This window comes from Pezoporus occidentalis, unplaced genomic scaffold (assembly GCF_034315485.1).
Source record: "Pezoporus occidentalis ecotype Australia unplaced genomic scaffold, CSIRO_AGI_Poc_V1 ctg128, whole genome shotgun sequence".
In the NCBI taxonomy this organism is placed as follows: domain Eukaryota; kingdom Metazoa; phylum Chordata; class Aves; order Psittaciformes; family Psittacidae; genus Pezoporus; species Pezoporus occidentalis.
Window position 1 is genome coordinate 17,873 of NW_026913082.1, and position 26,437 is coordinate 44,309.

The window sequence follows — 26,437 nt, forward strand, 5'->3', positions numbered from 1 at the left end:
AGGGCCCTGGTGGGCTCAGTGTCTCTGCAGAGTGGTTTTAAATACCAGCTTGGACCGCAGGGTGTTGTGTGTGACATTTAAATGGATTTCAGTGGCCTGGAAATCTTTGTAATCCTTTAATATTGCTGGACATATGTGCTGCTCCATCCTTTTCACTTTCATGTGCTAAATACTTCAAAGAGAAATCAAAACAGTGGGTCTAGCTGCAATGAAACATCAGCTCTGATAGCTCTGGTCTTCCATTGCAGAGAGCTGCTGAATGCACACAGGGATAACCTGGGCACCACAATCAAGTTTGTGATTTTCAACGAACTGTCAAATGCAAGAAACCCCAACAATATGCAGATCCTGTACACTGTGCTTCAGCATAGCTCAGAGCAAGCTCCAAAGGTAGGTGTAGGGTCTTGTGTGACTGATGGTACTCCCAGAGCCCCACCGGAGAGATTTAGTTGGTTTGAGTCTCAAATGAAATCTTTTCACATGCAACTGTGAGATCTGTATTGTACTGTTTTGAAATTTACATTATTATGCTTGTCAGGAATAAATGTACATGGGTATTTTCTAACTCCCACATTCTGGGTGACCAACCTTGGGGTAATGAAGTTGCATGAGAGAATGGTTATTACAGTTCCCTGGGGGTCTCGAGGACAGGAACTGTTTTCTTGTGTCATTTTATTTTGTGGATGAAGATACCTTACAATTCACTGAAAGTTTTCTCTTTCTGTATGGCCTTAGTACCTAGCAATGGTGTTCCAGGATCTTTTGACCACTAAGGACGATTACCTGCGAGCTTCACGGGCTCTGCTGCGAGAGATCATCAAACAGACAAAGCATGAGATCAACTTCCAGGCCTTCTGTCTGGGTCTGATGCAGGAACGCAAAGAGGCCCAGTATGCAGAAATGGAGTTTAAGGTACCACTGTTTGACCCTAGTGCTGCTGGGTGTACCAGTGGTGTACTGACTGCTGTGCTGCTGGGTGTACCAGTGGTGTACTGGGCTCTTCTGTAGCTGCTTTTCTGGCTGCTCTTTCTTTTGTTCTTTGTTACCTGAGTGAGTCAATATTTGTGTGTCTTGTAGCATTGCTTCCATATCCCATTTTCAAACATCCATGATCATAGTCTTGCATGACAAAACACTTTTCCAGAAGGCAGCTTTGGATATTATTGGCTCAATTCATCTTTTCTTTTTTTAAGGAGCGATTTGTCATCCACATAACTGATCTGCTAGCTGTCTCCATGATGCTTGGTATTACAGCCCAAGTGAAGGAGGCTGGAATTGCTTGGGACAAAGGAGAAAAAAAGAGTAAGTAGAACAACTTAGGTTCCTTCTGAAGATGGGCAGCTTAGTAGATACCTCCCCCTGAGGTTGGGGAACATTGCATCTAGGGTTAGGAAGAGGTGAAAGTCTCCATTCTAAACAGAAGCATGGGGGTGCTTGCTATCATCCTGAGACTGACAGAGCTGGGGAATGTGACATTTCCATGGTTGGGTGATTCTTGTATCTATGGAAGTAGTTGTTGAGAGGCTGGGGAAAGGGAACTGTGTAGGAAGAGGCCTCAAGCCTGGAGGGGCAGCCATTAGGATTACTGAGTATTTAATGCTGAGAAGACAGACCTTTGGGGTGGCACTGATGTGACTGCCTGGGTATTACACTTAATTTGTCCATGCTACATCTTGTGGTTTTGTTGCACCATGCATCCAAAAGCAAAGTATGTGTGGTGTCAGTGCTGGGATACTCAAGGCTGTCCCACTATACCTCTCCCCAGTTTACTGTTGATGCTTCAGAGCCCTGGTTACTATCTGCTCTTAAAACAGCCACCCTCTCCTGCTTGGCTCTTGAAGATGCTCTTCATACATGTGTAGTTTGTAACCTGGCTGTTTTTCAGACCTGGAAGTGCTGCGCTCTTTCCAGAACCAGATTGCTGCTATCCAACGAGATGCTGTCTGGTGGCTTCATACGGTCGTTCCATCTATCAGCAAGCTGGCTCCAAAGGACTATGTGCACTGGTAAGAAACACAGCTTGGTGATCTGCAATGCATAGGCAGTTCCTTTCCCAACAGTGTATGACATTTTGTGAAAAGCCATGTGTATGCCAGGGTTTGGTTGGATTTCTCTCCTCCTGTCAGACAGGGAACAGAAACTGTTTTAGCAGCGTTTATACTGGGACTGTCTCCCCCTCTGCAGATCCATCCTCTTACCAGAAATATATAATGAAAAATATTTCTGATTTGAATTATTTGGGTCCACCCAATAGGGAATTTCCAGTTTCCTGACGAAGCATGATCCCTGTGGACTCCTTGTTCCTTTGTCTGCTGTTCTTTTTCAGGCTGTATGGTTGTAGGCTCCATAGGTAGTGGTGTCTTTCCTGCCTGCTTCTGGCAGACAGCTTGTATCCTGGGCTCTTGGCACAAGGCATTACAGTAGCAGGTCAAGCCAGAATTAATAGCAAGTGGGATGTGTTATTGAAAGTATAAAAGCTGAATGCCCATACTGTGCAGTCCTCTCTGTTATGATTCATGTTGTTGCTTTTGCTAGACTAGATTATCTGAGGGGGCTCCTTCATGTGTAAGATGGGAAGCAGTAGCAGGAGTCTGGGGAGACTGGGCTGCTGAATGTGTGTTTGAGAATCACACAGATCATGTTTACTGTCCACTTCGTTTCTACAGCCTTCACAAGGTGCTCTTCACAGAACAGCCAGAAACTTACTACAAATGGGACAACTGGCCCCCTGAGAGTGACCGCAAGTGAGTGCTTTCTCCACCCATAGCTGGGTACTGGCATGGAGCTGCTGTAGCTGGAGGCAGAGGAATGGGTGTTTTCTGGTGTTCCTTATATAGCTCTGTGTTAGTAAGACTTGGAACTATGCTTAGATTTTCTTCATCTGTTACATTGCCTTAAGATTGAGGGATGTTGCTCCATTCTCCATCTGATCCTCTTCCTCCTTTATTCCTATTCCCTGTGCCAGGCTATTCTGTATCTTGATGCTGTAATTGTGAGAAGGGCCATCCTGTGCTGTCTGCTTTACTGGGGTAATGTTAGGAAGCTCAGACTCAAGCAGGCTGAAATGTAGAGGTACGAGGCAATGTGAGCAATATTCCATAACGCAGTTTGTTTCAGGCAGTTGCATTTGGAGCTGGATACTTGGGAAGGGATTGTGAACTAAGCTGTGATTTCTCTTCTGCTCAGATGAGCTCTAGGGTCTGTGGAGTGTTTCAGGAGCCCTCATACTGCTGTCAAAAGAAACCTGATTGATGTTTCATGTCTCATGCAGCTTCTTCCTTCGCCTCTGCTCCGAGGTGCCCATCCTTGAAGACACCCTGATGCGGATCCTGGTGATCGGTTTGTCGCGGGACCTTCCTCTTGGCCCTGCGGATGCTATGGAGCTCGCTGACCACTTGGTGAAGCGGGCTGCGGCTGTGCAAGCAGATGGTAAGACTGCATAAATCTCCAGTCAGCAAGTGGTTTCTCCTGTCTTCATGTCCTGTTATTGCCACAGCTGGCTGTGGTAGCTCCTATCACATACCAGAGAGCCTTTGCACCACCTAAAGCATGTTTTAGTCGGGGTGGCTAAGCATTTGGCTCAAAGCCAGGCACATGTTGCTGTTGCTCTCTCACTAGAGAAGCTTCTTATTTTCTACTGCTGTCTCTCTCTGTTTCTAATTTTGTGTCATGGAGTGTTGGGGAAATTATTGGTTGTGTTGAGGATGAAGGACTGTGAATAACCACCCAAAGCTTGGAGTTAACATCTAAAAATTCAGTTTAGTCCTTTAGACATACTGTAAAATGAGTAGAAATTTTTAGGCCATGCAAAATGAAAGGGTTGGAAGTTAAGGTAATTAACCTACATATAGCATGCTCCTCATAATTCCATTCAAACACTGTTACAGAACAGCAGTTACAAAAGCAACCTTAACTCTTAACCCCTGTTATGAATTCATTCAGCATTTGTCCTGTCATCCTTGGAGCTCATTCAGTTGAGTTACATGTGTTTGTGTCAGAGTTTGATTCTAAAGCATTTTACGTGCTCTTAGTGCTCACTGGTTAATAGCAAAGTCTAATCCGGTGCAAGTGGAATGAACTAGACTTTGCTGTGGAAGTATGTCCAGTCTCTCAGCATAGCATATTAAATGCTGCACCATTTCAGATACTGGAAGAATTGGAGTTGGAGTGAGTCTGAAAACTTGCAACAAAGTTGAATAGCATTTTTAGTTCCTCTGAGCCCCAGAAGTTCCTAGCAGATTTACTGCTTATGTGAAGAAGTTTATCTGAGTTTTGAAACAGGTATCATATTGGATGCATTTGGGGAAAAAAACCTGCCCTTAAGAATTTAAACCAAATTGGAGCTGAAAAGCTCGATATCCTTATATATTGACTTACAACTTTTAAGTGTTGCTGCTTTTTAAAGTGTTGTTGGGTTTTGTTCCTGTAATATCATGAGAACAAGTCCACAATAACCTAGTTGCTTGAAGTGAAATTTTTCTTATACTGTAATGCTTTTCTTGAAGGACTTTCAGCCAGGTAGACAGGTCAATAACTTGCTTAGTCTTTTCTTCTCCTCCAGATGTCGAGGTCCTCAGGGTAGAAAGAATCCAGCTGATCGATGCAGTCTTAAATCTGTGCACTTACCACCACCCAGAGAATATCCAGCTACCCCCAGGGTAAGGCTTATCACATAGACAATCTTGTTGTGATCTAGCTCATTTTCACTTGGTGACTAACAGTCCTAACTCACAGGTTTTGAGATGCTTTTGAGTTGCTTTTGAGTTTGTAATAAGAGAGTCATGAGGAAACCTTTCACTGCTCAGCTGGGAATTTCTCTAGAGCAATTAAGACCTAATTAAGACCTGACTCATAGAATGGGCTTTCCTCTGCAAGGACTCTGACCTTTTTGCTCGTGATATTTTCAGTTGAATCTATCTGTCCCTCTTGAAAGAGGCTGAATCTTTAGATCAGTGCATGATTAAGGAGAAAAGCAGCCTTGAGGTGGGCTTAAGTAACCAGATCTGACAGTTTGTATTTGTGGATGGCTTTTGCAGGTACCAGCCTCCAAATCTAGCTATTTCTACCCTCTACTGGAAAGCCTGGCCTCTCCTGCTGGTAGTGGCTGCATTCAATCCTGAAAACATTGGTAAGTGTGGACATCAATCAGGTTACTATTTCTGCTGCAAAAATTGCCCAAGGTGCTTTCTGCTGAAGTCTGGATGCCTGTGTTCAAGGCATGTGCTGGGTTGATGAGATAACCACGGTTAACTAACTGTGTATTCCCTGTGTGTGCAAAAATACACAGTGTGGAGGTTTAGACCACCTTGTGGCTGGAATCATGTGGCCTGTGCTCTGAAGTGTGGTGGGCTGTTCTGAAGTGAGCTTGTTGTGTGTCTTCCCATTTTGGAGTGTGTTTGAATATATATAAAGACCCTCACTTTTTTTCCTTGTATTCCTGATTGCTGTTTTCTCTGCTGCAGGTCTGGCTGCCTGGGAGGAGTACCCTTCTCTAAAGATGCTCATGGAAATGGTCATGACCAAGTTAGTATGGTTAAACCTCTACATAGGTCAAATCCACCACTGAAAACATTTATGTCTACATGAAGTTTGTGCCACCTGGCTCATTCCTTTCCAGTAGGACTGATGTAAAATAACGTGGCTGGCAGCAGCACCACAGTTTGAGTGGGAAAGGTACTTTCCCCCAACAGAAATACTAGAAGTAAGGAATAAAACTTAAAATAGGGAGGGATAACTGTGGTGTGTATTGCTGAAAAGGTTTCAGTCTCTCTGGCCCCATTGGGAAGCTGTCTTGTTTCTTTCTATGTTGCCTAATGGAAGCTGAGGTTCTGAGGACTTTCTGCCCGTGGTTCATGAGTTTTGAATAAGCCAAGATAATAATTTTCTTTTACAACTTATTTTCTCAGTAATTATTCCTATCCTCAATGTACCTTGACGGATGAGGAGACACGCACAGAGATGATCAATCGTGAACTCCAAATCTCACAGAGAGAAAAACAGGAGATTCTTGCATTTGAGGGTCATCTGGCTGCTGCATCCACGAAACAAACCATTACAGAGAGCAGCAGCCTCTTGCTGTCCCAGCTGACAAGTCTGGACCCTCAGTAAGTAACCTTCTGCCGGCTGGTGCCATCATGAAATCCCAGTTAATGCTCATCAGGAAGCTACTGCTCATAGGGTGGTTAATGTGGGCAAGAGGAGCCCTGAGATTTGGTAGCCTGAGGTCCTTGTCCTTCTGTTGCCACCTCCATGTCCCACTCATACACTTCTGAATTGACTGATCCTCATCAACACCAGAGTGAAGGTAATTCTGCATGGTGGATAACTTCTTGTTTCTCTGGCAGGGGCCCCCCACGGAGACCTCCACCACATGTCCTGGAGCAGGTAAAAAGCCTGAACCAGTCGCTTCGCTTGGGCCACCTCCTGTGCCGCAGTCGGCATCCTGACTTCCTTCTCAACATCATCCAAAGACAGGTGGGCTGCCTCGATGGCTTGGCTGTGTTGGGATCTGATCCCTTGTCTCAAATGTGAGCAGAGTGAGGGGCAAAAGGAAGCTAGGGGGAAGGGGGTTTACTGCTCTGGAATTCAGTGATCGGTGTGCTGCATCTATATTCTGCTGCTGTTGCATTGTTATTCTCCTGCTTCCTAGGCCTCATCACAGTCAATGCCATGGCTGGCAGATCTGGTTCAGTCCAGCGAGGGTTCCTTGGATGTCCTACCCGTGCAGTGCCTTTGTGAATTCCTGCTGCATGATGCTGCTGATGAGTCAACCTCAGGTGAAGAAGAGGAGGAGGGTGAGAGTAAGGACCAGCGTGCCAAGAAACGCCAGGTGAGTATTCTCTTAACACTTCTGTTACCTCCTTTCTGTGCATCCCAGCTTTGACTTTACTGGAAAGGCCAACTTCTTGTTCCACAGAGACAACAGAAACAAAGGCAGCTGCTTGGACGCCTGCAAGACTTGCTGTTGGGTCCCAAAGCAGATGAACAGACAACTTGTGAGGTGCTTGACTATTTCCTGCGACGCTTGAGTTCCTCCCAGGTGGCCTCACGAGTCCTTGCCATGAAGGTGAGCAGAATGAAAATCTTCTTGACTAAAGTTTGTCCAAAACTGAGGGCAGAGTCCTAGGTTCTTATGAGTTAAGACCCAGCACAGTGAAATTCTTTCATGCCACCCTTCTTCATAACTTGTCTTAGTCTTCAAACCCCATGAAATGCACTTCTGCTCCCTACTGCTCAAAAACCTTCTCTGTTCAACAGCCAAGTAGTACTTTTCTTAAGGTAGATCTAGATTTTTGCTGTTTCCTGTGAAGTTCAGGTGTAGACTCACAGATCATGTGTTCCATGGAGTAATTGGCAGGAGCCAATGGGCAGTGTAAATGGGTGACTGCCTGTTGTTCTAGAGCATAGTCAAGACAAGTACAATTACACAGGGCTCAAACAGAATATGCTTGGAGAAGACTGAAACTTCAAGTGGAGGTAGCTGTCAAGCAAAGACATTATTTGAGATATGAAACCTGTTATGTGCTGGATTCGGATTGCTCCATAACGTTTGAATCTTGTTTCTATTGTATTAGTATGAAAGTAGTAGTCCAGCTGCAGCTTCAAATGCAGCCATTGTGTCCATGTGACTTCTACAGGGCCTGTCCTTGGTGCTGTCAGAAGGGGGACTGCGTGATGGAGAGGAGAAAGATCACCCCATGGAAGAAGACTCTGGTGATTCTGAACTGCTGCAGGGATATCAGTGGCTGCTGAAAGACCTCCCGAGGCTGCCACTGTTTGACAGTGTTAGAGCAACAACAGCTCTTGCCTTGCAGCAGGTAGGTGTTAGTAGCTGGAAAGGTTAAGTGACCAGCTTGCTGTTTGTCCTACTCGTGCTGAAATGAATCAGAGCAAACGTGCGATATCAACATGTTTATATGCTCACAAAGAATTTTTCTTATGCTGATGCTTGTTTTGATTAAATCTTGATTTCTAACGAGAGGAATTCTCATTCTAGGCCATCCACATGGAGACGGATCCCCAGACCATCAGTGCTTACCTGGTGTACCTCTCCCAGCATGCCCCTGTGGAGGAGCAGGGACAGCACAATGACCTGGCGCTGGTGAGAGGCCAGGTGGTTGGGGCAGAGGGGTTGCATGGGGGAGACCTGCCCTGTCTCAGGACAGTGGTGACTTGCTGTACCAACAGGATGAGTGTTTTGGGAGCATGTGAATCGTAACTGCATGTTTGCGTTACTGTGTACATGTTGGAAGGTAACCTGTGGCTTTGGTTTCATATCATGAAATGATATTGGAGCAATGACCTCCAGTCCAGCTGCCCATCGGATGGGGAATGCAAGAGTGAATAGTGGTTTGAAAGAAACCCATCACTTGGCAGTGTTTCACGAGCAAGCAGGTGCTAAACCTGTAGTCTCATGTATCTGGGGAGAGAATGGGAAGTCGGAACAGTAGTGATGGGCTGTGCATTTCCCTGTCACCAAAATTTTTGGGTTTTTTTCTCTTTTAAAGGTTTTGGTGATTTATTTTTTTATCAATTTATTGGTTTTCCATTTTTCTGTCTCCAGGTGCTTTTTTTCATTGCTTTTAAGGCTCATGTACTTTTCCCCCCTCCATAGATCTGTTTAGATACATGGAGAAGGTTAACTGATAAGAGTCAATAGGTCCGTTTCTTTAGAGAAATGCATGTTTTTACTGGGTAATGATCACTTTGTTATGGGATGCATCAGAATGCAGCTGTGCTACAGCTGGGACACTGCAATGTTATCACAAGATGCATGCAAAGCACTGGCATTTTCCCTGTTGTGACAGTTCTACTCTTGACTTTACACATTGATCTTCAGAGTGGTATTAACTGGGATGATGATGGAAACTGGAGAATATGATGCAATGAACAGGAGAACCTGGCTGTGTTGTTCAGTAAAGACCTCAGGGATTTCTTCCCCTTGCAGGATGTAGCCCGACTCATCGTGGAGCGCTCTACTATCATGTCTCACCTCTTCTCCAAGCTCTCATACTGTGCTGAGTCAGATGCAGTGCTTGTTGCTCTTCTCTCCATCTTTTCTCGCTACATCAAACGCATGCGCCAGAGTAAGGAGGGCGAGGAGGTGTATAGCTGGGTGAGTGCCTTCCTGCCTGTCTTAAGCGGGTAAAAGAAACCAGACAAGTTAACAAAAGAGAAGCCCTTTGTGGGTATAAACCACATCTGGTTCAAGAATTCCCTCAACTGGATGTTGGCATAATATCAGAGCCAGTCATAAAAAGCTTTTTTTAACTTCCTTGAGTAAATTTTGTGGCCACTGTTGGAGATACTGGGCTGGGGGGATGGACGACTTTGATCTGACTAAATTTGTCCAATATCATGCTCTCCTTTCATCTGTATGTCACATATCCCATTCTCCTTTCTCTCCCCGCCTTTGTTCATCCTTGTTTTTTTCCTGTTTTTTCCCAGTCAGAATCCCAGGATCAGGTGTTCCTTCGTTGGACTAGTGGGGAAACAGCCACTATGCACATCCTGGTGGTTCATGCCATGGTTATTCTCCTGACACTAGGGCCACCTCAAGGTTAGTGAAATGTGCTCAGATATATTCAAGGGGCCATGGGCATACAGAGTCTTCTCTATCTGCTGTCTCCTAATAGGTCATGGTGTTAATCCTTCTACTCAGGGCCTTGTCCCTTGCAGTTCTTGTTTGTAGCTGTAAAAGGTATTGAAATATTGCTGCACAGAGTGATTTGCAGGCTTATTATTTTTGCCTTCTGTAGACAGGAAGTATTAAAATGCTGTTTCCCTCTGTACTAAACAAGAGGGACTCCGAGACTTGCTATAGTATGAGAACTGGGCACTCAGATTTGTAGTTCATATTTCCACTTGATATTGTTTACTGCCAAGTTGTTTTTCTGACAGTTGAACAAAGAAGTGTTCTGGTGTATTGATCTGTACAGAGAAGGGCAGGCTGTTCTGGGTGCTTATGAACATGGGAGATAATTTTGTATCCACTCTTAAGCAGGGGATGGTGATTTTTACACCTTACTGGATATATGGTTCCCAGAGAAGAAACCCCTTCCTACTGCGTTTCTGGTTGACACCTCAGAGGAGGCTCTGCTGCTCCCCGACTGGCTAAAGCTGCGTATGATCCGCTCCGAGGTCCCACGTCTTGTAGATGCAGGTGAGCCTGTGGCATGTTTGTTGCTGGTTCAGACCCTCCTGAAAGGAAAACGAGAGGCTTCCCTGTTCCAATCCTCTGTGCACCCAGCTATCATATTTGGATGCCTTTGGATGGGGTCATCAGTCACTGCAGACACTGCAGCTGCTCAGGGAGCTTGGATTTAGCAAGGAGTGTGTTTAAATGCAGTCTAAACATACAACAGATTCTTTGCTACATCCCTTAGGGCTGCCAAACAGACATACAGAGTACGAGCTGGTTGTGGGCATGGGATGTAAAGGGATATCCCAGGGTGATTCCCTGCTCAGCCATGATGTGTAGTTCATGTACAAGGGTTTGAGAAACAGGTACAACCTCACTAACCATCAGACCCCACAGATTAATCCCTACAGCATTAAAAGCAGAACTCGGGGAAATCTGAGTCCAAAGGGGAGGTCAGTGTCTTTGGTAGAGCTTCTTACTGCAGCATGAATTGCATTTCCTCCCACTCTGATCTAGCTGAATCTTGCCAGGTTTTGCATGCATTCACTATTACTTTTAAAATAGAGGAGTGAGTATGGATGTTATGCTTTCTGAATGTTTTAGAGGAAATGAGGGACTCTGAATTGGAGTCCCATCTTTATTACAACAATTCAGATTGAACAAAAAGCACAGCATTGCTTCCATAGGGCAGTGCTTGCAATGTGGAAAGCAGTGTTTGAAGGATGTAAGCTGTGCCTCTAGTTACTTTTGTCCTTGCACAGCTCATCTGTGCTCTTTCTCTTCTTAGTATTCAGAGCTTTCGTCCCTTTCTTACTAATTAAATGACAGCTGTCTATAGACAGTGATTGAATTATTCAATAATTCCTGCCTGCAGCCATCAACAGGGTGGAAGTTATTTTTTAATATGAGTGATTGGGTTACTGAGATTTTGATCAAGTTAAACAGAAGATCAGATTAAACAGTGAGTGAATTAACTGGAAGATGCAATAAGAAGGCAATGATTTGCAGAGGAAAGAAGGCATAGTAGGCAGCTGTCAGACGTTCTGGCTTTAGGCTCTCTTCAGTCCTGTCATTAAAGTGTCACTTTTGGTCCAGCCAAAAGCACAAAGATCAGGTAATAGAGATGACCATCTGTGGGCAATTCAGAGGTCTGAGGACTCAGTGTTTGTGTATTTCAGCCCTGCAGGACCTGGAGCCACAGCAGCTGCTTCTCTTTGTTCAGTCCTTTGGAATTCCAGTTTCCAGCATGAGCAAACTTCTGCAGTACCTGGATCAGGCAGTGTCTCATGATCCGCAGACACTGGAGCAGAACATCATGGACAAGAGTAAGAGCTTTTGATAAAGCTGGCAAAGCATTTTACTTGAATGGTTTTCACAGGTATCTCATGTGACTTCTTTGGGAAAATCAAAACTAGTTCAGCAAAATGTGTGCACAGGCTGCTTTGGCACCCTGTTGTCACTGTAGATATCTCCCTAGAGCTTGTCTGGATGGCCTATGGCTGTATTTCCTGAAATAGAAGAAGGAGTTTGTAGATTAGATTGTAAAGAGTCTAAAAAGTAATTTGGCAGCTATCTTATGAAAGAAACAAGGTGTAAAAGCATTGTGTTCACGAAGTCCACAGGAGCAGCAAATTCCCCTTACTGTGGGAGCTGTACAAACAGCAAACAGTCCTGGTTTACTAAAGAGGGCAAGACGATGATGTGTTCATGTTTTTTTCCTTTTTCAGACTACATGGCTCACCTTGTAGAGGTTCAGCATGAGAGAGGAGCAACAGGAGGCCAGACTTTCCACTCCCTGCTCACTGCCTCCTTACCAGCCCGCCGAGGTACTGCCTGAGATGGCTCAAACTGCCGAATATCAAAGTCGTCTTCCAAACTTCCTTGCTGTTGAGAGGGACAGGAAGAGCTGTCTTCAAAAGGGGTTGTGTGGCAATATATCAGCAAGCTACAGTTAGACACCAGTCCTTGGTAGGGATTTTTGCTCCTGGCAAAGGGAGAAATTGCAATATTTTTGGAGTTTACTACAATGAGTTGTTGTGAGTGATATGGAATAATAGGTCTTGCTTGGCCTCAAGAGAAAAGCTACTAAATTCCTCACTAGTTAGAGACTGTAAAGTTGAAGGTGATCCAGTGTTGGGGCTCCAAGTGCTAGCTGTCATAACAGCATTTATCTTTTGTTTTCTTTTATTCCTTTTGCAGACAGTGCTGAGACTGCAAGGTCAAAATCCAGTCCTGAGAACTCTCAAGGCCAGAGCCGGATCCGGGCCTTAAGCCAAGTGCGAGTTCTGGGCCCAGAAGATGATCTGGCAGGCATCTTCCTGCAGGTACTTGTATAACCTCTAGCTGATAAACTGCTTCCCTGCAGCAGGCTCACAAAATCTGTTTCTCTTATTCTTGTGTCTTCTGACCCTTCCTACTGCAGTGTTTGCAGACAGTAAGTATGAGAGCCCTGCATCCAGTGAGGCTGTGCCATTACAGCCGGGTGGGATTGATACTGGAAGGATTTTTCCTTTTAGTTTGGACATGATGTGGCTTTTGATTATGCCTAATGCTGTCAGTGCCTCTTAGCATGTTACTGTCTCTGTACCTTGTTTCTCTGTGTATAGTGGCTTTCCTCTCAGCACTAAGATGGAGGATTTGTGACATGCTCGCAGGGCCTAGACAGCAAAGCAGCGTGCAGATACCATTTGTATTGTCTTGCCTGCTTGCAGAGCCTTCCTCTCTTCATTGACTCCAGAAAGAGTCTACAGGGAATTAGTTGGCCAAGTTAGTCGCCAGTGTTTGGGTGGTATGGTGATAACAGTGTTAGTGTTGATTGTCATTTTGGGGTTGCATAGATGCTGTGTATGTTCCTGTACCAGGAACTGAAACATTAAATAAGCTGTGTCAGAAGGCTCCTGTTAGACCACAGTCAATATAATTGTACAAGTTAGATCGGTCCTCTGCTTCAGGATGTTCATGGTATAGCAAGTTCTTTCATCTCTTATTCCTTCCTGTGTTCTACCAGCTTTTCCCACTAAACCCAGACCCACGATGGCAGAACTCAAGCCTGCGCCCGCTTGCCCTATCACTGCAGCAGGCCCTGGGGCAGGAGCTGGCTCACATCCGCCAAGGGAACACGCAGGTGACTGGGATCACAGCACGACTTCTCCAGGCAGTAGCTGCACTCATGAACTCGCCACACAGTGGAGCATTGGTGATGGCCATGCATCGCAACCACTTCATCTCCTGCCCCCTCTTGCGCCAGTTGTACCAGTATCAGGTGAGCGGTGTTAAGATGAGGATCTCTGTAGTATTTAACAAAGAGGGATGAGGAGGAAATGGTCTGCAGTTCATCTGCTCTGCTTTGTGCAGACTCTCTACCTCTGTAATGCTGAGCATGACACAGAGGGAGTTAAGTTGCCTGGACATAGACATCTGGGTGCAGGCTTGCCACATTAGTCTAGCCCTGCTGAGAACTGGGGCTTGCATGCAGGGTTAGGTGTATCTTACCTAGTCTGGAAGCTCTTTAGCATGGTGGATTAGCAGCTGGTTGGTTTTGAGATCTCTAGCCTGTGCTGTTTTGGAGGAAGGATGTGTCTTGCAAGCCAGGGCATTTGCAGACAACTTGAGAACTGAGTCTGTTGTTCCTTAAAGAAGTCTTCAGAGCAGGCTGACATTTATCCAATGAAATAACTCATTCCTTTTGTCATGATGAAAGAAGGCACAAAGTTACTCTTAGTTATGCTGGGAGAGTTATTGTGTGTGTGACTTAGTCTTCTGCTTTGCATTTGTACACTAGGAACCACTGCCTTATGAGTGAGCTGTGGTCCAACAGCGTAGGTGTGCTCTATTTAATCTTGGCAGTATGTGCCACTAGCTCTGTCTTTCCTGCTATTTTTGTTGTCTTCTTGAAATGTGTATAAGCAAGTGTCTTTTGCCGCACTCCCCAGCGCTGCATGCCACAAGACACTGCCTTCTCCTCGCTCTTCTTCAAAGTCCTCATGCAGATGCTACAGTGGTTGGAGAACCCTGCGGTGGAAGATGGTCCTCTGCGCTCTCAGCTGAAGGCCTTTGCTGTGCAGTACTCCTCCAGGCACAGAATCAGTGATGGTACTGGCATTGTGCAGCTTATGGGACTCAGAGTGGACAAAGTGGGACAAGAAAGGGACAGAAACAAAACTGCCCTCAGGGTAGAAAGTGTAGTGGGCTGCCTTTTAGAGAGGTATGCTTAGGAATAGCAAAGGGAGGTTTTGTCGTGTGCTGTATAAACTCCATGGGGAGGCAAACAAGTGACTTAGCTCTAGGGGCTTGCAGTAGACAACTGGCAGCATCTCACTCAGCACAGCAAGTCTTTCAGGGAAACTTCCAATTGCTCAGGCTGGGAATTCTGTGCTAGCTGCAGTCGTGAAAGATGAGAGAGTGCCTGTGGAACAAGGTCACATCATGGCTTGTTTTACCATCTGCCATCTCATGGGAGAAGGAGTATATAACCAATGGGAAATGGGTTTATGATTCTAGAGTTTTCTTGTAGCCACATGTCCCTGTAACATGTAGAAGAGCTGTCAAGAGTTTTGGTGGGAGTAAAAAGGCAGTAGTGTAGTGTGTGTTCTTGAGTAGTTGTGCCCTGGAGCTTCGTGGACATCTCAAGAAGAGTAGCCTGATGTGAGGCTGCTTTGGCCCTGTGATGCCAATGCTGTGATTTCTTTGCAGTTCGAGGTGGCTTCTTGCACCTCACAGAAGCTCTGACTTTCCGTCATGACCCTGATCTGATCAGCTCCACAGTACGTGCCATCATTGCAACCCTCAAATCAGGAGAGAAGTGTAATGTGGAGTCGGAGCTCATCAGCAAAGGTATGGCTGTCCTTCTGCTCTGCTCCCCTGTTGCAGCAGCAGGTTGAACTTCCAGCCCAGCAAAGGAGTGCCTACTCTGCAGGCTGTGGGAAGCTACCTTCTGCCTGGATCAGAAAACGTGATCTAAACTTGGTCCTATCTTGTATCACCTGCTTACCCCTGCACTGGTATGTGGGTTTGTAAACTGTGATCTGGGGCTGGGATTAAGTCTCTCAGCGCTGTTTCTACTAACAAAATGAGAAATAGAAGATAAATAAAAGTCAGATTCCCTTTTTACTGAGCCAGGCTCTCAGGAATGCTGGGCTGATTGCTTTCATGATACTCTTATAAGATTCTGTAGCTTTCACCACATCCTGAAGTTAATGAGTGACATCTTTCTCCCTCTGCTAGTCCTTCAAGGTCTGATTGAAACTCACTCTCCATACTTGGAGGAGCTCCTGACTGTCCTCTTCTCAGCTAATGTTGAGGCCAGGTTTCCTGCCATGAAACCAATTGCTGTGGTGAGCTCCTTGTTGCTCCAGGACAAAGAAGAAACACCAGTGAAGAAGGAGATGGACAGTTGCAGGTGAGCCTAAGACAATGATGGGAATTCACTGATAGGTCTGGGTTCACCACATCACTATTGATACTGGCTTTGTTTCCTCCTCAGTACTGAAGCAGCTTGGCTAGGGCCCTCTTCTGGCCTTCTTAATGACTGGCTGGAGATGTTGGACCCAGAGGTGATCAGCAGTTGCCCTGACCGCCAGCAGAAGCTATTATTCTCCTGGAACAAAGTAAGAGTTGCTGGGTAGAGGGACTACTGTGCTGAAACCACCTTCCTGGGGTGCTGACCTGCACCTAGAAACAGGGCAAGGGGTAGTTCTGTGTTTTCCCACATATTGGTAGATCAGTTCCAAAGCAGTACAAGATAGCTAGGAGGGGGAGTCTGGTGTGTCCTTCTCGATGCAAGGCTTATGTTTCATCTTTATATTATTTGAGCTGTGTTCTTTTCAGGACCTTGAAATGCATTACAGACATAACATAGTCCCCTAACAACTCAGCCAGCTGTGTTTTCATTGGTATTTTTGCAGACAGATAATAGCTTCCCCAGAAGTGCTATGTCAAGGTTAAGACTAAAACCAAATCACATGGCCAATGCCATGTTCTATTAGAAAGTACTGCAGAAAAAAAACCTGAAATCCACCTGTTGTCTTCTGTGCTGCCTGGATCATCATCCTTCTGTAGTATACATAGTATTTCCTACATCCACCTTGCAGCAAGGATCCATTTCTTACATCTGTGCCTTGTTTGGTCCTTTCAGGCAGGGTCCCAGGTACCCTCCTTCCGCCCGTATCTCTTGGCTCTTCTGACTCACCAGTCCAGTTGGACCACACTGCACCAGTGCATCAGGCTTCTGCTCTGCAGAAACAGGGAGCAAAGGTGAGCCTTAATTTTTTCAGGCCTAGCAAGGAGTTTTGAGTTGGGTGACTCACTGTGTTGGGAGAGAACAAACAGGAGTTGAGAACAAGAGCTGCCATGTTCCACGGTGCATCTGCCAGGAGATGTAACCCAGCCAAAAACAGGCTTTGTGAGAGGGATGCTGATTTCAGTCATGCTGATTCGTGTACCTTGATATAAATATTGCCTGCTGTTTGATGGAAGCAGTACATAAAGATTTGGCTGTGTTGTAAACAGGAAGTGCTAATCACTGGGTAATCCATCTAGCATTGCCCTTGTTGATGATCTTTATGAATATGGGGTCTGTGAGATGCCTTGGATAGTGAAATCACAGCAGTCACTACCTGGGCAGGCTCTGTTGGATCCTTTGGTTGTGCTAAACTCCATTACCCGTCTTTCTCTAACCCCCTTCCTTGCATCAGTCTCCCAGTTCTGATCTCTAAAGCAGCCCTAGCTCTCAGCTTCTTATACCATTGCTCTCAAATACTTAAGTGCTACTGTAGTAGTTATCTTGCTTAAACTTGTTACACTTATGGACCAGATAATGTTAACACCTCATAGCAGTAATTCAGGACTGAATAAACTAGCAGGACTTCTAAAGCTGGTAGTATTTCAGTTTGCTAATTACTCTGTTATTGATCTCTTGCTCACTAACAACTTAATTCATTTCTGCAGTCCAGGATAACAGCCAGGATAAGGATGTTCCGTTCACTGGGACAGTGCTAATTGTTTGTGTTGATGACCAACTTGTGGTGCAAGACTCCATGTAGCTGCACACTTGCTGAATGTCATTTGTTCAGCTCTGTACCCTGTGCTGTGCTTATTGAAACAAATATTTAGTCATAATCTGGGAACAGAACCAAACCCCTTCTTGGGACTTAATGGATCCTATTTTTACATTTGCAGATGTTTCTTTCTTCACAGCGCTCAGTATGTTTAGAGGCACTACCATGTGTTTGTGTGCTGCCTGAGGGCTGTGTTGTCTCTAATTGCAAATCTGTCTTCTTTTGTCTTCTGGCAGGTTTGACCCAACTGCATCCTTGGATTTCTTGTGGGCCTGTATTCACATTCCTCGGATCTGGCAGGGGAGGGACCAAAGAACTCCTCAGGTAGTGGTTCAGTTCTTCCAAGATTCCTCCCTGGATGGAGTTAGAGACAATACTTTGACAATGCCTGATTTTCCCATGGCCCAGAGATGGCTGGAGTCATAGAGGTGCAGCATGCCAAGTTTGCTGCCTGTACCTCAGTTGGTTATTTAGCTGCTCTGTTATGTTACATATTACAGTGGCAGTCTTGAGTCCAAAAAGCTGGTGTGAACACACATAAGTTTACCCACTTGGCATGTCCCCTACAGTAACAGCCACAGTGTCTGTTAAAAGTCTAGGAACAAGGATACAGTGGTGAGCAAGCTAAAACCCAGTGTGGGGTAATTCCCATTTTACAAAGAAAAGGGGCTTGCATCTCTTTGCCACAGAATTTCTTTGGTTTGGTGACTGCATTATGGTTTCTGACCCATCACAGATGCTGGAATGGAAGTAAATGAGTTCAGAAGTAGAAGACAGGTAAAGACATTTCATTTGGGGCTGTGAAGCGTGATTTCAGAGCTCTAGATATGGGGCAGTTCTTAAGTCTAGTTCTAAGAGATGTTCCATTTCAGTTGAGGAAGGTGTGACTAGAAGGAATTAGGGATCTAGGGATTTACTGTGGATTCATTTTGGGTTTTCTCTTGCATTACAGAAGCGCCGTGAGGAATTTGTGCTCCACCTGAAGGCATCAGAATTGATCAGCATGGTGGAGCTGATCCTGGCTGAAGCAGAAACCAGATACCAGAACACTGAAGAGGCCTCCTGCACACTCATCCAGTCTCGACTGCCGTTGTTGCTCAGTTGTTCTCACGGGGACCTTGAGAGCATCAAGAAAGTGACGGAGTATCTGACCAGCTGCATCCAGCAATGGGGAAGCAGGTGGGGTTGCAAATGGGGAGTACTGTCTACTGTAATTCTGCTTGGGCATGGGCAGCCAGGTAATGATGAGACTTGCTAGCATGTCTTCATGACAAATATTGTGTTCCAGAGTCCATATGAAAAGTCTGTGCTGTTCTCCCAGATGTTTTTTTTTTTGGGAATAATAAGTAATTTTAAGTAGTACTTGGACCAGGAAGGTGACTTTAAAAGTGAAGTCTAAGGGCCCTTTTAGGACATCAGGATGAAATGCTTGCCATGCTTGTTTTTGTTCTTCCTTGTAAGACAATGGTTATTTTTAATTACTGCTTCCTTATGTGGGATTTCTTGTCTACTCATCCCTTGAATCACTGCTCATAATGCATCCTGCTTCTGTACCATTGTGATTGCTCTCTGAATGGAGATTAGATTGCTTCCTAACAGCTATGTTAGCACTGTGGGAAGAACAGGAGGATGCTGTGTTTGTGGCAGTGAAACAAACTGTCCTAATTCTAACCTCATTTATGGTGGTGTTAGAAAAGATACTGAGTAATCTCAGTTGCCACTGCATTGTACTGCTTCCCAGTACAGACTGTGCCAGGGTTTTATGGAGGGCAGGTGTGTAGAGAAGATGCTAGCTGGTCTGAATAGTTCTGATTCTGACTACTCTTCCAATTGGGATAGGGGTGACCATGAGTACCACATGCAGGAGCTCTTCACCTGAGATGTAAGCAGAGCTTTCTTGTCCTGTGCCCCTTTGTAACTGTGGTGTTCTAACTCCAGATGGCCTAATGATGCATACCCATAGCCTGTGGATGGATCCCTGCAGACTGTGAATGATCTGAGTAGGTCAGAAGAAGCAAGGACTGAAAAAACACTGGTCCACATTATCAGTGGCTGCTCTTTCACATGGTCTGCTGGCCATATGCAGGAAGGCTGTTACTAATCTGATGGGTCTGAGATGTTGGAACTAATATAGTAACAAGTTGCTGACCTCTCCCTTTTTTTCTTCAGCTCTGTGGGAAAATGCTGCCAGGACCTTCTGCTTCAGATGTACCTGCAACTACCTGAGCTCCTTGTGCCTTTGCCTGAGATGCTTCTCACTAGTGAAGGAGCCAGAGACAGCAGCACTTGCAAGGTAAAGTTAGAGGCATAGGAAGGCCCCTTTCTAGTTGTATACCCAGAGTGGATGCTATCTTCATGCCCAGAACTGGCATAAAGGACAGTCCTGGCAAAAAGGACAGGATTGGCAAAAGCTTCCTGGGTCACTTGGTTTCTTTACCTTGCTCTTCTGTTGCTCCCTCCCTCCATGCACTCTTAGGAGCAGAGGGTTCAGATCTGGTTCATTTTGCAGTGTCTTCCTATAAAATAGTTTAAGCTCCACGAGCTTCTGTAAAGCACAAGTGTGCAGGCGTTGGATCCTGCTTTGATGTCTGTAGGGACTGTGGATTTCAGATCTTGTGCCAGCTGGAATGTTGCATCTGCTCGCAGATTCTACTTGAAACTGATTTCTGTTACCCCCCTCTATAGCTGGAAAGGAATTGGGAAACGCTGCTGAATAGCCAGGGGCTTGTGCTTTAAACTTCTTAACTGTGTACTCATTGCTTTTCTTCTAGCTCGATGCCCTGGTTCACAGATTCATTAACCTCCTTGCAGACACCAATGACTCCAAGTCATCAGAAAGCCGCGTGTGGGATGCCAATATGGCCTGCAGGAAGCTAGCTGTGGCTCATCCCATCCTACTTCTCAGGTACTGCTCTTCCCGTTCATCCTCTGTGTAGCTGGCGTTCATTGAGAAGCATTCACCCATGTCCTAGAAGGGGAACAACCTTGCTGAAGTCGTCGTGATTGTGACAGAATCCATGTTCAAGGGCAGCAAAGTGATACCTCTTATTATGAGGCAGCACCTATTTTGGCTCTATGCCTGTCCAGGAACAGTCCTCTTGGAATTGGAGACTAGAGAACAGAATGTGAGTGGGAAATGGGGCTTGCTGATTCTATGGATACCAGGATGAAATCCAGAACCCTGGGAAGAGGATAAGGGACACTTTCTTCCAGGAACTGAGGTGTAACAATATGTAATTCTTTCTAGAAAGAGGCTAGATCAGGATTTTCTTGTGTTTGGTGTTTCAGGCACTTGCCAATGATTGCAGCACTGCTGCACGGCCGTGTTCACCTCAATTTCCAAGAGTTCAGGCAGCAGAACCACTTGACCTTCTTCATCCACGTCCTGGGGATCCTGGAGCTGCTCCAGCCGCAGGTCTTCCAGAACGAGCACCAGGCGGCACTATGGGACTGTCTCCTGTCCTTCATTCGTCTGCTGCTGGTAGGAAAGTCCCTGCTCCCCTTTCACACGTTCGGGTTGCCAGCCACTAGGTGGAGAAGCTCCTGTAACACAGGGCGAGCCCAGCTCCCTCTTGTTTGGAGAGAAAACTTTCATATTCCTAAGAACAAGAAAGTACTTTGGAGAGCTTAAAGAGGAGGCAGGAGATAAAGAAGCTACCCCTGGTACCTCAGAGGTGCAGGATGGGACAGTGCATCATTGTTGTTTTTCTTTAACTCTCATCTTCTCAATCCTTTCTCAGAACTACAGAAAGTCCTCACGGCACCTGGCTGCCTTCATCAGCAAGTTTGTGCAGTTTATCCACAAGTACATCACATGCAATGCCCAGGCAGCTGTCTCCTTCTTGCAGAAGCACTCGGATCCACTCCAGTAAGCTTCCTTACTCCAGTTAGCCCATGGTTATCTCGTGGAGAACTTGCACAGTCAGGCTGCCATGAGCTAATGGGACAGAAAACAGCATATGAATGTGACAAAGTAGCTATTAATATGGCACTTTTTCACCCTTAGCTCCCTGAAGCCTCTGTTGAGATGAGCAGCATATTCCTTCTTATTGGTGAAGGCTTAGTCCAAGGAGATCAGATAATGATTTCAACTCACATAATGGCATAAACATCCTACTGAGGCCTCATAGTGCCCTAGAGTCATTTCCAGAGGGCCAGCAGGAGGATCTTTTCACTGAGTAGTGGCTGCAGGGTCTCACCTGCAGATACAGGGGGAAAATGCATTTGAGTTCCAGGTATGATGAAATGAAATGTCTTGTTGCTGCTTCTGAGAAATGATTCATTTTAGTGTACATACATGTGCTGTTACTTCTCCTCATGCCCTTATTGCTATTGAAAGAAACATTAACATCTCTTCTCCCAGTGACCTGTCATCGGACAACAGTGACCTTGCAATGTTGAAGTCCCTCCTGGCTGGCCTGAGTCTGCCTAGTAAGAGCGGTGTGTTGGATAGGGGCTCTGATGAAGAGAAGGATGGTGAGTCTGAGTGAGGGGAATGTTATTCCAGCTGAACTTGCAATATGTTTTGGAGCACAGATGCTTTTATGAGCTGTATGCTGTGCTTGTTCTTTTCATACCAGCCTAATGAAAGGGTATTTAAAGTGGAGAATGTCACCTGTATACTCAACAGTTTGGAACCAGTATCTGGGATGGGTCAGTGGTATGATTACTGGAGCAGAAGAACAGCTCTTAACAAAGGCAAGTTTCATTGTTGTGGATTTTGCCTTCCTTAGCTACACTTAAGGATTTACCGATCAGGATACTGTAAGGGTAAATCCACTTCTCCACTCTTTACAACTTCCATGGGCAAAATACTCAGTATTGAAACAGCTTGGGAAGGTTCCTTTGTGTCAGCTGAGGGGTACCATAAGGTGCAGTGATGCTATAGACAGTGTGAAGGCCAGGAACTGTATTACAGTATTGCTGGTTGGCTTGTGATACACCGCTGTACTGGTAGGGAGTACTGGACCTGTCTCTCTGTTAAAGCTACATGGATTCTGGGGAGTGACCTGGTCTCTCTCTTTTCCTCCAGATGAAGCAGCAGCCGGCTCTCTCCCTCTGGTCAGTGTGTCTCTCTTCACTCCTCTCACACCAGCTGAAATGGCCCCATACATGAAGAGGCTCTCTAGAGGCCAGACAGTTGAGGGTAAGTGAGGACCTGCAGAGCTGTACAAAGATGCAGGGCAAATGCAGGCATATGCCAAACCTGTGACTTACCTGTCAGCTATAGGCTAGCTTCCTGTTTCAGTCTTGTGTTTGGAAGTCTCCAGCAGTTAGGACATGGTTTTGTTTTGGTTGAAATTGTCCATAACTTGCTGTGAACAGAGGCTTATGATGATGCTGTTATCACTTAGCAGTGCTGCAACTTCCTCTGTTTTGGGGCTCTTCAAGCATCTTGTAAGTGCTCTGGAAGACAGAAGTAATTCAAGCAGTTTTTGTAGAGCTAGATCTGCAGTGCTCATAGGAATGCCATTTTTTTAGTGATATGAAAATACCAAACTGATGAGAAGCAGGATTTTTTTACAAATCCCCAAATGGCCTTCATGGAAGAAAACGCTGTTAACCTGACATATGGGAACAACGTGCTTTTTCTCCAAAGGTCTCTGAAATTGCAGGTGTCCAGTGTTCAGACCAGTATTGGGGTGACGGTTTTCTTTCCACACTAGAAATAAAGGGAAGAAATGCTGCCTGGACATCTTTTTGAAAGAGCCTTTCTATAAAGATCCTTCAGTTAACTTCAGAAGAGGGTGTTCTGGAACTGAAACCTCACACCCCACTCCTTCCCTTGCCAAAGCGTGACAGTGCTGGTGACTTCTGGCCGTGCAGGTTGGGATGTGCTGATCTGGCACGTGACTTACCTGATCTCTTCCTTTTTGAAGGACTGTCTGTATTACACTAGTTCTGTGTCATAAGGACAGGTGGGAAAACTTGACTGCTTGGGAGATTGGATTTGTAGGGAAAAAGAAAAAGATCCTATGCTGGATCAGTGAATTTCAGTCACCTCTTTCAACCTGTGTCTTCCACCAGACATCCTGGAGGTGCTGACAGACATTGATGAGATGTCCAGACGGAGGCCAGAAATTCTGTCCTTTTTTGCGGTGAGTATTAGTGTCTCAAACTGCCACTGGAAGGAAGAGTCTCTTCTCACCAGAGTCTGTGTTGCACAACCAGTTCAAGTACTACCCTTCCTCTGCTTTTTGGGTCGTGGTTGGAGCATTGTCTTCAGTTAGGCCTTCTGACAGCAGGCAGTATTTGCTTCCTACCATCTTCTCTCCCTTGCATACTGGGTCTGCCATCATTCACTTTAACTTTTGTCAGAGGAAGAATTAACCCTCTGTCCTCTTCCCAGTACTGGGGAGACAGCAAAACAGCTCTGTTGAAAACGCTGGAGCTGGGGGAAAACTCAGCTGACCCACATGGAATAAGATTACAGAAGGATGCTTTAAAGTATTCAAAAACAGGATAATCCTTCTTACAAAGAGGGCTTTTCTGGCTCAGCCAGTACCTGCTGGATGTGTGTTGGGCTGGATTGGTGCTGGAGGGGTAGTAATGCAAGTGTGAGGAGTGTTTGCGTCCTGGCTGGCCCTGTGATCCTAATTTGTGCGTCTTCTTTCAGACAAACCTACAGAAGCTGATGAGTTCATCAGAGGAGTCCTGCCGAAATCTGGCCTTCAGCCTGGCTTTGCGCTCCATTCAGAACAACCCTAGGTGAGGCCCACTGGAACTCAAGCTGTCCCAAGTCACTGATGGGCACTGGCTGCCCACCTTGAACGCCTGTTGATGGTGATCTGGACTGTACTGACACTGTCATGTTTTACTCCCAGCATTGCTGCAGACTTCCTTCCCACCTTCATGTATTGCCTTGGCAGCCGAGACTTTGAGGTGGTGCAGACAGCACTGAGAAACCTGCCTGAATACACACTTCTTTGCCAAGGTAAGTTGATATCTGCCACCTTTGGTGCATGCTTGGCCTCACAAGGGTCCAAGCTGGGCTCCTGGGCTGGGAACAGCCTCCCTGGGAAATTGCCAAGGGTCAGGGTTGCCTAGACCAGGCCATCAAATATGCAGGTGATGATATCAATAATAGCTTTGATCTGAGCATTACAGGGGAGATTTGTCATAGAGGCAAGAAAGGCTTCCTTGGAGTAGATTTGATCCCGTATAACCTTTTCTGAGTTGTGATCCCTTGTGTGATCACATAACCACAGAGCTGTTAAATGGTGGATTGTGCCATCTTCTTGTGGCACAGCTGCATTCATCCCCATGTTTGTTGGTGGGTTGCTCTTGCTGGCATGTTGGAGCTCTTGGGTCAGTCCTCACGCTCTCTTTCTCTTTCACAGAGCACGCAGCAGTGTTACTGCACAGAGCCTTCCTGGTGGGGATGTACGGCCAGATTGACACCAGCTCTCAGATTTCAGAGGCCTTGAAGGTTCTGCACATGGAGGCCATGATATGAACATGTGGTTCTGGGACCTCCAATTCTAGAGGAATTAATTGAACTGGACTCATCAGCTGCACTGAAGCCCTGTAAGAAGACAGTGTATCTCAGCCCATGTGCTGGAGGATCAAAGAGGTGATGTAGCAAGCCAGACTGCTGGAAAAGGAGAGTGTGCTGATGAAGAGCAGAAAGGGGCAGTCTATCTGGCTAAGACATTATTGCTCATCTCCTAAACACTGTGCCAAACAGGGACCACTTCCTTCATGGGGTCTTGGGGCAGTGGCCATTGGTTGGTTGGTTGTTTTGTTGTGTCTCCAAGAGGGCAGAGCTGCTGGGAGAGCAGAAGGGAGGGCTGGCCCTTGCACTTAAAGTCTGTACTGTCTTTGTTGGAGGCAACATGCAGATCTGTGCAGGGGGAGAGATCTTTTTGTTTTCTGGGGATGGGTGTTTGGTTTTTTAATTAAAATTCTCTTTGTTTCCATTGTGCCTTGCTCTGCTTTGTGCTGCCTTGGGTGTAGCTTCACATCCCTCTCTCTGTGTTCTTCAGCCTCTTGTTATTCTAGACAAAGCATCTCTGGAAGACCTGTCTCCATGGACAAATGCTCACAGAGCTGTTCTGGCCTTTCACAGAATGTGTGGGAAAGAGGTTTAGAAAGGCCAGTGAGGTGTCATAGGTGAGTTTAGTCAGCACCAGCTGCTGGCAGGATGACTTTTAAGAGGTTCTTAAAAACAACCGCAGAAAACTTCTTGGTACCTCTGCAAAGATCCCAGCAACTGGTTGCTATCACAGTGGAGTCTTCAAACAAGCAGTTGGGTTTCCTCTTTGGGATCCACCACTTCCTCCCTGTGACTCTTCTGACCTCTGCTCTCTGGTCCTTGTGTACTGATAGGGATGGTGGCTTACTTGCCAGCTGTCATTTGAGGACAGAACAGGAGGTGTCTTCCTTCCCTCTGCTCCAGAGAAATAACTGCCATGTATGTTTGTTCTCCAGTCTTGCTTAATTCTAGTCACCAGTTTGCTTTCACGTTTGTCTCTATTTCTCTGGCACTCCACTTTGTTAGTAGAGAATTTGTGTAGTATTGTGGATAGAGAGTTGTAGACAAGTGTGTCTCCTTGCTGGTAGCAGGAGTTGTGCCCTCATGGGTGGAGAAATACCGTCCATCCTTGCAAATGAGGAGCACCACAGCTGAGCCCTTGTGCTGCTCTGCCAAAATAGGAATGAATGTCCAGCAGGCTTTGCAGAGAGGTGGAGAAGAGGGAGAGATCCAAACCTCCCATCAAACGTAAGTTGCCTTGCCTTTAAATAAAGAGATTAGAGCCATCACTTAAGGATGCAACATGCTTCCTTTCCTCAGCAGCATCTGCTTCACATCTAGAGCCACTACTGTGGCAATTAGCCACATATAAATTATGTGGAGAAACAGCTGAAGATCAAGTAATTGAAACAGTTTTCCTGAGGGGCTCAGTGGCAGCAGGATTAATGCCTACCTAAAGGGTTCCTAGTGAGATTACTGACTCCTCTTACCTCAGTCCCTTATCAGACATCATTAAGGCACTGCGCTATCAGAGCAGGGAGGTGGTTCTTTTGGTGCTGCTGTGGACCTAGAGCAACTGGGAATTTGTGGGGCTGGCTGGAAAAGGGCTTTTCACAGGACTTTGAATAAAGGAGCAAGAATGATGTCTCAAGGCTTACCGCATAAAGATGGCGAGTCAAAGTAGTGGTGCTTTAGTGAAGATCCTTCCTGTATATGGGGCTTTCTAGAAATCCTGCTCCAGGGCTACTACTAGAGACATTTATGTGT

At 45.8% G+C, this 26,437-nt stretch overlaps 1 protein-coding gene across 2 annotated transcripts in view; it reads left to right on the forward strand.

The window, feature by feature from the left end:
• The window catches only part of INTS1 (integrator complex subunit 1), a 28,563-nt gene extending 3,448 nt beyond the window's left edge, over positions 1–25,115 (forward strand). Inside the window, exons 9-47 of one of the 2 annotated variants that reach the window (XM_062607952.1) lie at positions 249–390; positions 736–912; positions 1,194–1,302; positions 1,886–2,006; positions 2,667–2,744; positions 3,272–3,429; positions 4,562–4,658; positions 5,037–5,128; positions 5,463–5,523; positions 5,907–6,104; positions 6,345–6,474; positions 6,650–6,829; positions 6,917–7,066; positions 7,638–7,817; positions 7,997–8,101; positions 8,948–9,115; positions 9,448–9,559; positions 10,001–10,162; positions 11,320–11,466; positions 11,869–11,967; positions 12,341–12,465; positions 13,149–13,403; positions 14,074–14,233; positions 14,834–14,974; positions 15,365–15,539; positions 15,624–15,747; positions 16,275–16,393; positions 17,433–17,520; positions 18,149–18,375; positions 19,366–19,489; positions 19,968–20,101; positions 20,485–20,677; positions 20,937–21,064; positions 21,560–21,672; positions 22,229–22,342; positions 23,224–23,294; positions 23,813–23,904; positions 24,021–24,130; positions 24,537–25,115. In XM_062607952.1, the coding sequence (XP_062463936.1) occupies positions 249–390; positions 736–912; positions 1,194–1,302; positions 1,886–2,006; positions 2,667–2,744; positions 3,272–3,429; positions 4,562–4,658; positions 5,037–5,128; positions 5,463–5,523; positions 5,907–6,104; positions 6,345–6,474; positions 6,650–6,829; positions 6,917–7,066; positions 7,638–7,817; positions 7,997–8,101; positions 8,948–9,115; positions 9,448–9,559; positions 10,001–10,162; positions 11,320–11,466; positions 11,869–11,967; positions 12,341–12,465; positions 13,149–13,403; positions 14,074–14,233; positions 14,834–14,974; positions 15,365–15,539; positions 15,624–15,747; positions 16,275–16,393; positions 17,433–17,520; positions 18,149–18,375; positions 19,366–19,489; positions 19,968–20,101; positions 20,485–20,677; positions 20,937–21,064; positions 21,560–21,672; positions 22,229–22,342; positions 23,224–23,294; positions 23,813–23,904; positions 24,021–24,130; positions 24,537–24,652 (5,275 nt within the window). In that variant the 3' untranslated portion in view covers positions 24,653–25,115. The remainder of the gene's footprint in view (positions 1–248; positions 391–735; positions 913–1,193; positions 1,303–1,885; positions 2,007–2,666; positions 2,745–3,271; positions 3,430–4,561; positions 4,659–5,036; positions 5,129–5,462; positions 5,524–5,906; positions 6,105–6,344; positions 6,475–6,649; positions 6,830–6,916; positions 7,067–7,637; positions 7,818–7,996; positions 8,102–8,947; positions 9,116–9,447; positions 9,560–10,000; positions 10,163–11,319; positions 11,467–11,868; positions 11,968–12,340; positions 12,466–13,148; positions 13,404–14,073; positions 14,234–14,833; positions 14,975–15,364; positions 15,540–15,623; positions 15,748–16,274; positions 16,394–17,432; positions 17,521–18,148; positions 18,376–19,365; positions 19,490–19,967; positions 20,102–20,484; positions 20,678–20,936; positions 21,065–21,559; positions 21,673–22,228; positions 22,343–23,223; positions 23,295–23,812; positions 23,905–24,020; positions 24,131–24,536) is intronic. The other variant, XM_062607953.1, reaches the window with a different exon arrangement.
• The last annotated feature ends 1,322 nt before the right edge of the window (positions 25,116–26,437 follow it).